Source organism: Miniopterus schreibersii, assembly GCF_964146895.1.
Source record: "Miniopterus schreibersii genome assembly, chromosome: 17".
NCBI classification, from domain to species: Eukaryota; Metazoa; Chordata; class Mammalia; order Chiroptera; family Miniopteridae; genus Miniopterus; species Miniopterus schreibersii.
The window spans coordinates 3,770,864-3,785,244 of NC_138117.1; the positions used below are offsets into that span (position 1 = coordinate 3,770,864).

The 14,381-nt window shown below is 37.6% G+C and overlaps 1 protein-coding gene across 5 annotated transcripts in view; it reads right to left on the reverse strand.

Moving 5' to 3' along the window:
- Positions 1 to 3,711: 3,711 nt before the first annotated feature.
- Positions 3,712 to 14,381, reverse strand: part of VIRMA (vir like m6A methyltransferase associated) — a 43,218-nt gene continuing 32,548 nt past the window's right edge. For 4 of the 5 annotated variants that reach the window (XM_081116771.1, XM_081116774.1, XM_081116775.1 and 1 more), the window contains 8 exons: positions 14,065 to 14,197; positions 10,724 to 10,876; positions 10,098 to 10,258; positions 9,803 to 9,899; positions 7,796 to 7,962; positions 6,225 to 6,556; positions 4,628 to 4,771; positions 3,712 to 4,054 (listed from right to left, as the gene is read on the reverse strand). In XM_081116771.1, the coding sequence (XP_080972897.1) occupies positions 3,900 to 4,054; positions 4,628 to 4,771; positions 6,225 to 6,556; positions 7,796 to 7,962; positions 9,803 to 9,899; positions 10,098 to 10,258; positions 10,724 to 10,876; positions 14,065 to 14,197 (1,342 nt within the window). In that variant the 3' untranslated portion in view covers positions 3,712 to 3,899. The remainder of the gene's footprint in view (positions 4,055 to 4,627; positions 4,772 to 6,224; positions 6,557 to 7,795; positions 7,963 to 9,802; positions 9,900 to 10,097; positions 10,259 to 10,723; positions 10,877 to 14,064; positions 14,198 to 14,381) is intronic. The other variant, XM_081116772.1, reaches the window with a different exon arrangement.

Consider the following 14,381-nt stretch of genomic DNA (forward strand, 5'->3'; position numbering starts at 1 on the left):
GAGCTCAAGCCTCCCGCCTCCGCGCAGCCAATGGCGGGCGAGCGCGCCGCGCGTGCGCACTGCCTCCGCCGCCCCGCGCAGCCCGACGCTGATTGGCGGCCTCGCGGCGCGGCGCTTGGCGTTTCCAAAAGGTATTTGCACTGTGCCCGCCGTCGGGCAGCGTGGGTCCGAGGCTGCGGACCTCGCCTTTGAACAGATGGGTGGCACTTCGAGAAACACCTACGTGGGCAGTCCACGCAGTTGGGTGGTCTGCACAGCACGCTTTGCTTTGGAAAAAACTATGCATATGAAACAGATTTTACTATAAAGCTCTTAAATTATACTGGCGTTTTAGTAATAAAGTGCCTGCATCAACTTTGTGTAAATAATATAGCCCTTTAAAGTGCCTGGCGCAGGCCTGGCCAGTGTGGCCTCTGGTTGAGCCATGGCCAGTGCTCCAGGGGGTCGGGGACGAGCCCCTCCATCCCCAGCAAGGGGCGTGCAGGAGGCAGCCCATCGGGGATGCTCAGGTCCCTGTTTCTCCCTCTCCTTTCCTTTCTCTAAAATCAATAAAAACATTTTTTTAAAAAAAAATTTGGCCCTGGCTAGTGCTGGTCAGTGGTTAGAGCTAGGCCTGCGCATGGAAGAGCAGCGGGCTTGACTCCTGGTCAAGGGCACCTACCTGGGCTGGTTTGATGGGTCCCCCGGCCGTGTGGGGGGCAACCCCCCCGCGTGTCTCTCTCACGCGGATGTTTGTCCCCTTTCCAGGCTGGCACCTGTTAGCTTACCTCGAGTTGGCTAACACTGCCCGCCCCGCGCTGGTGACTCCCTGAGACCCCGCCCAAGCCCTTTCGGGGCCTTTTACACACAGGCTCACCTAGTGCTTCTGAGTGGCCCCAGGCCCAGCACGGGTGGCAGCTGACCTTGGTTCTCAGCGTGGCCTCTCCCAGGCACCCCCAAGCCCAGCACAAATAGCAGCCAGGGACAGATGGCTTTGCAGCTCGTGCGCGAGAGGCCCAAGAGCCAGCCCGCCCTAGGCTGCTTCAGACCAGGCCAGAGGACCACCCGACCGCCTCCTCCAGCAAGTGACATACTCCAGGGGTGAGCTCAGCAGGGGCACCGGATCCCTGCTGCAATGAGTTCTGCTCCGCAGGGTTGGCCCCTGCACAGCTGATCCTCTGCTGTGCACTCAGCTAGTCCTTACAGAAACTGGGCTGGGTAAAGCCCTCCCACTGACCTGACAACAGCAACCAAGGTTCACCTACAGCAGGAGGGTAAAGGGAGCCTGCACAGGGAACGCACCTGAAGCGCCCAGCTCAGGTGACCCAGGAGGCTGCCCCAGGGGGCCTTATAGGACGCCTTCTACGTAAGGCCACTCTACCAAGACCAGGAGACGTAGCAGCTCTAATACATAGAAACACACACAGAGGCAGCCAGAATGGGGAGGAAAAGAAACATGTCCCAAATGAAAGAACAGGACAAAACTCCAGGGAAAAAAACTAAAAATGGAGACAAGCCATGTACCAGATGCAGAGTTCAAAGCACTGGTTATGAGATGCTCAATTAAGGGGGAGGGTAAATGAACTTAATGAGAACTTCAGCAGAGAGATAAAAGCAAAAATGGAGGTAGAAAACTCACTGAGCATCCTTACACCTGAGACTAACAATACTGCACACCAACTGTAATTGAAAAATAAAGTTATTTTTCTAAAATTCAGAAGCTACCCAACATGGTTTTAAATCCTGTTTTAATCACTTTTTAAAAAAAATTTTTTTTATATGTCTTTATTGATTTCAGAGAGAGGAAAGGAGAGGGAGGGAGAGAGACAGAAACATCAATGATGAGTGAGTCATTGATTGGCCGCAGCCCACAACCTGGGCATGTGCCCCCACCGGGAATAGAACCCCAATCGCCTGGATCCTAGGGTCGACGCTCAACCGCTGAGCCACGCCCGGCCGGGCCTGTTTTAATCACTTTTGAGTCAAGCGCCTCAGGTTTCTACATCTGTAAAATTAGGGTAATACCTCCTTTCCTGGGCTGTTATAAAGACTGAGTAATATATGCATGAAAGGGATGGTCAACATGCTAAATTACTTAGTTTCTTATTTATCTAAGATTTTTAATCAGGACATTTTTAATTTGCCTAGTATTAATTTGCTTCTACAGTACTAACTTATTACTTTGGCTGGCCTTAATTCCTGAGTGTTACACTAACAGTCAAATAGCATAAACAACTCTCTGATATTTCTCAAAGATTATATTCAACTTAAAGCTAAAAAATCAAAAAATGTAATGTAGTGCTCGCTTCGGCAGCACATACACTAAAACTGGAACAATACAGAGATTAGCATGGCCCCTGCACAAAGATGACAAATTCATGAAGCATTCCATTAAAAAAAACCTGTACATATAGTCACATATCCTTATTATTTAACAAATGTAATTACTTAAGAAACAATTATTACACGCATTTGCATCAGCTACTGGGGGCAAACTTCAAATTCTAATGTGATTAAGGCATCTTTAGAGATGAGCTTATTAGGTTTAAGAATTGAAAGGGGGGGCCCAGCCGGGCGTGGCTCAGCGGTTGAGCGTCGACCTGGGATCCAGGCAAGCAGGGTTCGATTCCCGGTCAGGGCACATGCCCAGTGCAGGCTCGATTAATGACTCTCTCAACATTGATGTTTCTCTCTCTCTCTCCCTCTCCTTTCCTCTCTCTGAGATCAATAAAGATATATTTTTTAAAAAAAAATTGAAAGGGGTTTAGGTTTTCTTGGGTTTTTTGAGGCGATTGGGGATATGGGAAGATTTCCTTTACTTTTCAATTAAACATCAGAATCTTCAGAGCTGAGATTTTATTCACTGGTGTTCACCTAACTTTCTATTCACTCACAAATAGTTCAGCAAAACAATAATAAAGGAATGAAATGAGACTCATACACTCCTTTGTTCTTAAAGAGAACTCTATATTTTATGTCAGCTCCATGTGTTATCTCTTGGGGAAAATAAGGCTATTTTCTGTTATAAACTTTATTTCTGTATATGAAGTCCAGATTTTATTAGATACTCTGGATTCTCAAAATAACTATTAGGACACACCTCATTTTAGGCTTTAAATAACTGTAATAAAATAGCAAATGTAGATACAAAGCTGAAACACAAAGTACATACACATTTCTAATGTATAGAAGAGTGTTGTGTTTCTATGCACCAGGGCACCCTAGTAAATTAGCACAAATGCCAGTTTAAATTTTTGAGGGGAACACATTTCTTGGACATAACACAAACTACTAGTTTGAGGTAGTTTACACTTTCAATATTAGATAGCCCTATTATTTCTTTCCAAAATCTGGGTTTTTAGCAGCTGTGAAAACAATTACTGTGCAAAAAGTATAGTGGAATAGAAAATGAGAGCAATAGTGAGGATCCAAGCTGGTTCCAAGGTATGAGAGCTGTACAGGGTCTACAGTTACTAGTGCTTATGGTATTAATTCTTATTAAGCTGTTTGGACTTGACTGCTTAATAAATGGAAGTATTATGCATTTCTTTTGTCCTAGATGTGCTATTAAAAAAAAATTCCTGAAACACTAAAGGGCACCATGAGCTGAGAAAGTATCAGGAACATCTGTGGTGTAGGAAGGTATAACCTAAAAGTAATTTCATCATTCATTCTCTACCTAAGAAATTTTCTAGTCTTATATAAGAAGGAGAAAAAATATATAAAAACATACAAAGTTTGGATTTTTATTGAAATCTTGTGTTAGGTATCAAACAAAATCTGCTTTCTTCAGATAAAAATATTCTCTCAGAGTCTCCAGATAACTGCTAAAAGTCTAAATTGGTCCTTCAATGTCTTATTTTATTTTTATTGTTGTCATAAAATGTTCATATACACGTAGGATGTTCCCAAAATAACTTTTATCGTGTGAAGGACCGTACATGACGACCTCTGCCACTGCCTCCACTAACAAACTTTCCTCTTGAGCCTCCACTGCCGCTATTGGCACTTGCCCATGAGGGTCCAAGTCCCCCACGGCCTCTGGAAGCGCGGTCACGAGGACTTGGGCGGTAGCCTGTAAAAGAAAGAATACAGTATTTAGCTGCAACATCTGTTCCTTTCCCATTATATGAATACTCGTCTATCACATTGAGCACAAACCCAAGACAGAAAGTACTCTTTGCTCCTTTAAAATCCAAGTGTAAGTCCTAGGAATGTGTTAAAGACCAGTGTGAACTGTCCTAAGTAGGTAAAATGTTTCATATGTGAGAGTAACATCTCAAAGCTATTAAGGGTCATATGCTTACACACACAATAAAATACTGCAACTAAAAATGGAATATGCCCTATGAAGATACCTCTTATTAAAAACATACCTTAAGGATTCACTTTCACTATTGAAATATAAAAACAGAGCACATCACCATGAAACTGCTCAGACTATACACAAAGTGCAGAAACTAAAATTCTGATTATTTCTACAGAAACGTACATTAGGTACTCATTCGTATATAAAATTAACTCACTTTAGAATTGCACATCTACATTCTAAAATATTCTCTCCCAGAATCAGAGTACATGACATTCCACAATGTGAAAGTGAGACTTCACCTCCCTCTCAGCAATATCAAGTAGGAAGAAAGTGTACCTGTAGAACTAAGTGGTCTCAGAGGCGGGAGAGGGCCCCTGTTAAAGTTGCTCTGGCCTCCGCGACTTTCATTGTAAGTTCCTCGAGGAGTATTCTGAGCACTCCAACTTGAGCCTCTCGTTCCCTCCCGACGACTGTAGTTTCCTAAAGGTAACAATCAAAATCTTTTTTCAGGACTTCAACTGGATTAAGAAAGATCTGACAGGTTTGCCTTAACCTTCAAAAGTAATGGAAGGTAAACTGAATTTTTTGTAAATGAAATATACTGTAGAGTGTTAGGAGCAGAAGCTCTGGAGCCAGACTGCCAGGTTCACATAGTGGTTCTACCACTTGTACTTATGTGTCCTGGTCAGCTGACAGTTTTCTCTTCTGTAAAGTGGGTGTATTAACAGAGCCTACCTCATGGGGTTGATGCGAGAGTATTATATGTCAAGTGCTTATAGAAGTTCCTGACAGTTATGTGTTTGCTATTAGTGTGAACTCCTATTCTCCTTCCCTCTCACCTTCTGCACTCAACAGCGGGAAAACATGTCATCAATCTACTGGTAAAGTATGATTTCTATAATGAATTCCGTTTCTAAAATCTTGAAACCATTTAAAATATTAACAGAACATTAGGAGGCAAGTACATAAGAGAATCAATGGTGATATAAAACAATCTTAAGAAAATTATTGATAAGTACAACTGCAAAAATAATGCATAAATATTCAGAAAGGATAAATACAATTCTCAATGTAAAAACAAAAATAATCACCCAACACTTAATTAAACTCATCACTAAATGTGCAATCAAGCAAAGGTTAATATAAAAAAGAATTTTTTTCTATCCAATAAAGTACTCTGCAAATAGAACCACTGGTCAAGAGGCAGCTTAATTTTAGTAACAGGAAAATACTTTACCTGAATCACTGCCATCTCAATCACTTCTATTAAACATTCTAATATTCCAATATTCTAACCCAGCAATTTTCCACTGTTCTCATCTCATGGCACACATAATTACTAAAATTCTGTGGCATACCAGAAAATATATTTTTTGCTGATCTGATAAAAAATAGGTGTAATTTTGATTCATTCACACTGGACGGCTATTGTGTTGGCGGATGTCATTTTTTTATTTGACAATCTAAGGGAAGAGGTCAGTGCCCCTGACTAAATAGGTATTGAATGTTTTAAAAATGATTGTAGCGCACTGGTTGAAAATCGCCATTCTAACCTATCAAAAAGAATATATAGCCCTGGCGGATGTGGCTCAGTGATTAGAGTGTGGGCTAGAGCACCAAAGGGTCACAGGTTCCATTCCCAGTCAAGGACACGTATCTGAGCTGCAGGTTTGACCCCTGGCCCTGGTCAGGGCACATGTAGGAGGCAACCAATCAATGTGTCTCTGTCTCTCACACCGATGTTTTACTCTCTCTCTTTCCCTGTGCATGTCTCTGTCTTCCTTTCACTCTCTCTAAAAATCAATGGAAAAAATATCCTTGGGTGAGGGAAGGAAAGAAAAAGAAAAAAAAAAGAGAGGAGAGAGAGAAAGAGAGAGAGAGAGGGAGGGAGAGAGGCAGGCAGGCAGGCACGCACGCACATATAAGTAATTACCTTTTGAGGCAGGCGGTGTGAAAAACCTATTTTGACTATGAAAAGCTCCCCGTCCTCCTCGATTGCCTGAAAATCCACCGCGAGAAGAAATCTTCTGTGATACTTTGAGTGGCCGTTTTGGGGGGGGTATTCCATCTTGAGGGACCACTTCTTTACTTTCAGCTGCAACAAAGTCATCCACATGCATAGATGGTGGTCTGCTTGTGTTCTGTTTTCTCTGACGAAAAATATCATGGGGTCGTATGCCCTGTCCAAATCCTCCCCTGCCCCTTCCTCTTGGTGGTGGCACAACATGAGCTCGTTTGGCAGGTTCAATGTACTCAGATTTTCCACTATTAAAACAAAAATACTCCATGAAAGCATTTTTTAAAAATATGTATTTCCAATGAAAATATAAGTCACTCTTTGCAATATGAAAACTACATTTCAATTATTTCTTATTCCAACTGTGGTTACTTTGCAAATATCTCTACGACAGGCAAATCTTGCTTTAATGTGCTTTACTTTACTGAACTTCACAGATATTGCATTTTTTACAAACTGAAGGCAAGATCATAAACCAGCAAGAAGATTATGACTCAAGGCTCAAATGATAGTTAACATTATTTAGCAATCAAGTAGTTTTTAACTAAGGTATATACACTGGGTTTGAGACATAATGATACTGAACACTTAATAGATTATGGTATAGTGTAAACATAACTTTTATATGCACCAAGAAACTAACAATTTCATGTTGCTCACTTTATTATGTTATTTACGGTAGTATGGAACCAAACCTGCATATCTCCCAAGATATACCTGTACTTTCGATGGAAATACAACAAAACTAGCTAAGAATGGTACTCACATTTTATTGGTATTACTAACAATTATTTAAAATAATCCAGTTTACTCTTGTTCAAACCTTCCAAACTCTCATAAAGTAAAATAATAAACAAATATACTGGATATGTCTTGGCCAAATTATCTTTTTAAAAATTTCCAAACGATATTCATGATTCAAGCCTTATGTCAACTTCCTTTATCCTTTCATTTTTAGTAGTTTATTGATTTTTAGAGAGAGAGGAAGGGAGAGGGAGAGAAAGAAACATCCATGTGGGAGTGCAACATCAATCGGCTGCCTCCTGCATGCCCCCTATTAGGGATCAAGCCCAAAACCCAGGCATGTACCCTTGACAAGGAATTGAACGGGTGACCTCCTGGTACACGAACAATGTCCAACCAACGGAGCCACAACGGCCAGGGCTCCCTTTGTCCTTCATTAGTCATGTATCTGGGTTAAAATACATTAAAGCAAATAAGCTTACACGACCCACAATCAAGATCTTCAGTAGAGTCTGGCCAGTGTGGCTCAGTGGCTGAGCATCTATGGACCCATGAACCAGGAGATCACAGTTCAGTTCCTGGTCAGGGCACATGCCCGGGTTGCAGGCTCAATCCCTAGTTGGAAGCATGCAGGAGGCAGCCAATCAATGACTCTCTCGCTGATGTTTCTCTCTCTCTCTCTCCCTCTCTGAAATCAATAAAAACATTTAAAATAAAAAGATCCTCAGTAGAATAAATTTTACCTTGAAGTTATAAAGGTCTCATGCTTGTGCTTCCCAAGTTTGAATCCTTTAGTGGTCTTGGTTCTCCCTGGAGATGACGGTTCTGACAAAAATGAGCGCTCTAATTCTGAGTGCAAATCAAAGTCGCTACAACATTTTTCAGAGAGTTCAATTAAGTCAACTTTCACCTGCAGTCATAAACATTAAACAAAATGAAAAATACACTTTAAATGTAACTATTAATGTAGCATCTGACTACAGAAATTATTTCCTATAAACTATATGACTCAAATTAATTATAGGCCTGCCTCTTTCCCTCATCTTTTGAAAAAGCAACATCACTGGTAGTAAAAAAAAAAAAAAAAAAGGAATTCACTTGTGGGGTTTTTCAGCCAGGGGAAAGGTTTGGCATTCTTTTTCACAAAAGTGATATTAATCTAAGAGACCTCTGCTGCCTGACAAAAAAATCGCAAGATTTCTCTATATAAATTAACAAGTAGTATCTACAGAACTTTTCCAAAAGAATATAAAAATTACATACTCTGCAAGCCTTGTATAGTCAACATATGTGCTATAAAAGGATTTTGTGCCACAGATCTCAAAGTTCCATGCATTTAATGAGGTTCCAACCTAAGTCTACTTTCTGAAAAATGAAAATTACATTTACTTAGGTTTTATTCAAATTTATCAAACCTAAAAGACCTAGGCCATGTAAGGTCACAATGATCATTGCAACACAGTTGTGATTCAAAATAAAGTTATAAAAAGAACAATCTGTAACACAAATGTTTTATTTGATGCCAAATATGGTAGCCATTAACCACATGTGCCTATTTAATTTTAAATTAATTAAAATTAAAATTAAATGCAGTTCCTTAATCACATTAGCAATATTTCGTTGCTCACCAGTCACATGAGGCTACTGGCTACTGTACTGGACAGAATATAGAATATTTCTGTCACTGCATAAAGTTCTATTGGAGAGCACAGCTCTAAAGAATCAATGACCAATTTCCAATGGGAAAAAAATTAACTCTCTAATGAAATTTAAATTGAATTGTATGTGATCTTTTAAAGAATGAAAAAGAACCCTCAATACATTAAGTGCACTTTAAGTGTGGATCAAATTTTTAGTTTTATTGAACATGATGAGTATTAGCATTTTTTTTTTAGACCAGGAAAAAAATATATATTTATTGCTTTGATCAAGAAAAAAAATCATATATGGTACCGCGTAAGATGTGGCTGAATCATCCTCCCTAATACACCTCTAAGAAGCATGAAACAGACTACACTGAGTTTTTAGTCTTAGTGCAACTATACCATCTCCTACTCAGCATTATGTTTAAGGCTGTCAATTCCCATTAGTACTTCATTGTTTAACAAATACATTCTCTCCATTTCCCCAAACTAAGAAAAAATACCATAACACCATTTCTCTCCTTAAACACAAATACAGGAATAATTATAATTTTGTGGGATAATTTATTCTCTACCCTAAAAATATAAGAAAACAAAGTACTTCAGAGTACTTATGCAAAAATGGGATTTGCCCCTAAAATGTCTTTCTCATATATACAGATCACTAACCAGAAAGAATTAAAACAAGTAGCAATAGCCAGCTGGGCGTGGCTCAGCGGCTGAGAATCGACCTAGGATCCAGGAGATCGTGGTTCGATTCCCGGTCAGGGCACATGCCCGGGTTGCAGGCTCGATCCCCAATCAGGAGCCTGAAGGAGGCAGCCAATCAATGACGACTCTCTCATCATTGATGTTTCAACTCTCCCTCTCTCCCTTCCTCTCTCTGAAATCAATAAAGATATTTAAAAAACGACAACAACAAAAAACACAAGTAGCATAAAAACTGAGTCCTGAACACCATTAAGTGGGTGATTGACATAAAAAGTATGTGGTACTTGATCCCCAAACTTTTAACAGCTATATTAGAAGTAACCTATTTTAGAGCTAACAATACACAAAGAACAAAAAAACCAACTTTTGTCTAAATATTTAGTAATGAAATTATACCAAATCCAGGTCTGCATCAATCTCTTCAGCCTGAAATGGAGTAAACCACATAGACTTCAATTGATCATCCATGACATCAGCTAGTACATATGCAGTCCTGGAACAGGAAAAGTATTAGGTAAAAAGAAGAGTTCCAAAATCAAATTTTTAGCTTATCTTCTAAGTAAGAGCTGTGTACAGTACAATTAAAAAATGTTACCCTGTAAAAGTATTAAAAATAGTAAGCTGGCTCTCTCTACACCCCAGCCATCAAATACACTATTTCTAGTCAACCACAAAACATTGCTTATTTTACCTATTGTTAAACAGGTTCTGGAGAGATTCTGGAGCTGAAAGTACTGGTTCTATGTCCTGGTCACCGAGAGGTAAAGGATCACCTGATGACTCCAGCATCTGCTTAAGTCCAACTACATTGTCCAACAAAGAATCCAGATTGTCATCATCTTTTGAATGTTCCTATATACAAACAAAAACAGAGTAAGAAGGTGCAGGTAAAACTAGAACATTTATGCCCCAAATCTATTAACTTGTTAGTAGAAAAGTTTGTATTATTTCATTACTTAGAAATTTGGAGCACCATCAGGGAATTATCCACTTAACATTAAACATATTAAAATAAAACAAACACCAAAAACACTTGCCATTTTATTTCTAAAGAATGATAGCAGGGGGCACTGCATTCAAACAATAAACAATTCCAAAAATACTGCCTTCATTTACTCCTTAAGATTCTTAACAGTATGAAGGACTTCACTCCAAATTATTAACTCAAAGAGTTATTTCAAATGGTATAAATACCCAACTAAGGATTCACTATTTTTAAAAAGTCACTAGAAAAACCTGAGCTAGTCAAATGGAAAAGAAAATATGACTTGGGAATGCAGTTTTCATTTCATTTCTGTTTTCATTTTTATTTTTTACCAAAACAAGTTTCTCTAGTTCAAGGAACAAATTTTCTGGACTTTCTTCTTTGCTTTGTAGAAGCTGTTTTAACTCTGCAGCATTAATACTCATCGTCCGTGATGGATGAGCTCCATCTACTTCCATGAGACCACTATCATCTCCACAACATCCCTGTAAATGTCACACACAAATCAAATTTGAGAAGAACGAAATTTGCAAAGATGCTTCCAAATTTATTTAGATATTTAAGCCATTTTTGCTGCAATCTTCCCCTCAATGTTTTGGTTTTACATTAGTATAAATGGCTAGCTTCAAGAAGGATTTAGTCAGCTCAAAACTGAAAAAAGTTTTCTTTGAGTAAGATTCACAAAATAAATAGGTAAACACATGCAGTCAATATACTGGCACCAAGATTTCACAACAAAAATATCCAATGGAAAATACCAGTGTACATGCAGGACACATAATATACTGATTGATACTCAAGTTAATAAAATGTCTGCTATAACAAAGAACTGAGGAAACCTGAATTTATTTTCCTGGAGATAAGTCACACAACTAAAGAAACAGTAACTATCATGATAAAAACACTCAACAAGCTACAAAAAGAAGAAAATGTCTTCAGCCTTGTAAGGGAATGTATGAGTAACTATAGCTAACATTGTATTTAATAGTGAAAGATTGAATGCCTTCTCCCTAGGATCAGACACAAGACAAAAATGTCAACACTTGTCATCTGTATTCAACATGTACTGGAGGTTCTTGTGAGAGCAATTAGGCAAGGAAAATATGTAAAAGGTATCCAGACTGGGAAGGAAGAGGGTAGGCTGCCTCTACTTGTATGTGACATGATCTTGTATATATAAAATCCTAAGGAAACAACTAAAAAAAAACAATAAACAACTTCAGCAAGGTTGCAGGACACAATATCAATATACAAAAATAAAATGTACTTCTGAACACAAAGAACAATTCTAAAAAAAATGAACAATTCTATTTATAATAGCTTAAAAAAATTCCCAAATAAGAGGCATAAACTTAAAAGTGGTATAAGATTTATACTTTGAAAACAATACATCGTAGAAAAAAATTAAAGATGACCCAAACAAATGTACAGCCATCCCATTTCCATGGACATGAAGATTTACTGGTAATACTCCCAAAATTGATCTACAGATGGAATACAATTCCCTTAGTGGCTGCAAGGGAGAAAGGGGGTTTCCATCAATGGGCACAAAGGCTCTTTGGTAGGTTATGAAATCATTCTAAAATTAGATCGTGATGATGGTTGCACAATCCTATAGATATACTAAAAACCACTGAATCATCAGTTTAATAGAGAATTTTATGGGGTGTGAATTACATCTCAATAAAAATGTTACCAAAAAAGGAGCAAGAAGGGAAAAATCTAAGGTCACGTGAAACACAACAGAAGACAAAAGTAGGAAAGGCCTGTGAGTAAACTACCCAAGATGAGCAGCCCTGGAGATGAACAAAAGAGGGAAAACCGGCTATTTCATGATTTCTATCTTGAATGTCAGGGAAGATAAATGGTATAAAAACATGAAACAAGTTTATGGGGGAAGATAATTAATTTTATTTTGGACATTCAGAAATTCTATCCATTATGAGCAAAGGCAGGAGAGAGGAAGAGAGAAGAGAGAAAAGGAATCAGGTAGACTATTAGAAGAGAGATCGACGTCATAGAAATGAAGTAATGCAGGGAACATTTTTCTCTATTAAGGAAGGAAACGAGATTAAAAAGAACAGGGAAACAATTAGGGGGGAGTGAAAGGATTTAAAAATTAAAATAGCCTTAATCTTCCTAATGAAGGAGGTAAGAAACAAAAATGCATTGATGAGGGATGAATAAAAGCATCAGTTAGCAGTGCTTGAGTGCCCAGCAGATTCTGGATCATGAATAAACTGGTGGGTGGCTGCTTATTAGGAACTGTTTAACTGATGATATGTGTAAGAAAATGACTATATTGATTACTCAGCAACATGTCACTTATGATCTGATGAAACTATAAGTAGTCTTCCAACAAGTAAAACTCATATCTCTTCAGAGCAGCCACAGTCCTACTGTTAAATATACCAATCTTCTAAAATCAAAGCATCTGGCAACTTTAATTACTTTAATAAACTACCTGTGACACAAAACAAACAATAATTTAGCAATAAAATTGGCACAGCAATAGCTACAAATACAATAGGTAGCCAAGAAGGGTTTATTGGAGTAAATATTTTCAACATAAATTATATGCATAAGAGAAATACACTAAACAGTAAACTTAATTTTTTCTTATGAAATCCTTCCATATTATATTTACTTTGGTAACACTGTACTAAACAGGTCCCCTACACCTCTTCCCAAATAGAAATCTTAAACATGAGCAAAATTTCTTACATAAGTGTTGACAGAATACTAACCCATGGAATGTTAACAGCTGTGTACACACACACACACACACAGGGGGATTTTGCAAGAAATACATTTGGACAAAGTTGGGTTAGGTTGCAGTAAAGCAAATTTCTATTTATCTGGAACCTTTTAGAGCTTGTAATATACTAATGTGCATAGTTAAGTTCCATCAGGGGAGACATTTCCAAACTTATTTGACCACAAACACTTTTTAAAGACAGACCTATTAAAAAATAAGAAATAAAATAAAATAATAAAATAAATATAAAAGATAAATAAAATAAATAAAATATAAAATAATAAAGTAAAATAAAATTTTAAAAATAAAATAAAATAAAAAATAAAATAAAGGCAGGCCGATTAATGGTTTCTGGAAATGTGTCCACAATATATAACATGATTTTGTAAAATACTAATAAGAGAAACTCTTAATAAGATTTTAGAGTTAAATAACCTTTAATTCATATCTAACATGAATCCAAAATAGTCTAGTATAATAAACTTTACATTCACCCCAAAATCACAGCAACCAAAACACAATCAGTAAATGCTCATTTAAGTGAAGTAAATAAATACTTAATTAGAGGCTGATAAAACTTGACTATTCTGGTGACCCTAGCAAGGTAACTCAATGTAAAAAATACACTGTAGATAGTATTTTTCTGTATTTAAGTTGCAAAATCAGCAAGTATTCATAAATTGATAATGTCTAATAAATCAGAGTTCTATAAAGACTACTCAAACATCTCATTTTTAATAAATAAACAATCTGATTTTATAGTGAGGGGAGGACACAAAAACCATGATTCTAAATTCCAAGTTCCAAAAAACATTATTCCAAGGTTTTTTTGAACCCAAGGGGTAGTTTTAACTTATGATAAAAAGTTTATAACTGTAAGAAATACAAATACATATAATATACATATCTACTTACCATTGTGTCAGAGTTAAGAATTTGTCTCATAAATTCCAAAAATGAAGATGCAAGTTCACCTGTGTCCTTACTAAAAGTGCTGACCACTCGTTTCAGTAAACTATGCAGAGCATTACTGTTTTTCCTTAAAGAACTGTAAATTTTAAATAGAAAAAACTCTTACAATTTGAGCATATTAATCTAGTATGAGAAACAATCTCAGTTCAGACAGAATAAAACTTAGTCCACCATTTTAAAAAAAAGTAAAAAGTACTCTGGTATGTCTGTGTACACAAACCATGTAACAAAGCATTATTTATAGTTGACATTTCCTTTAA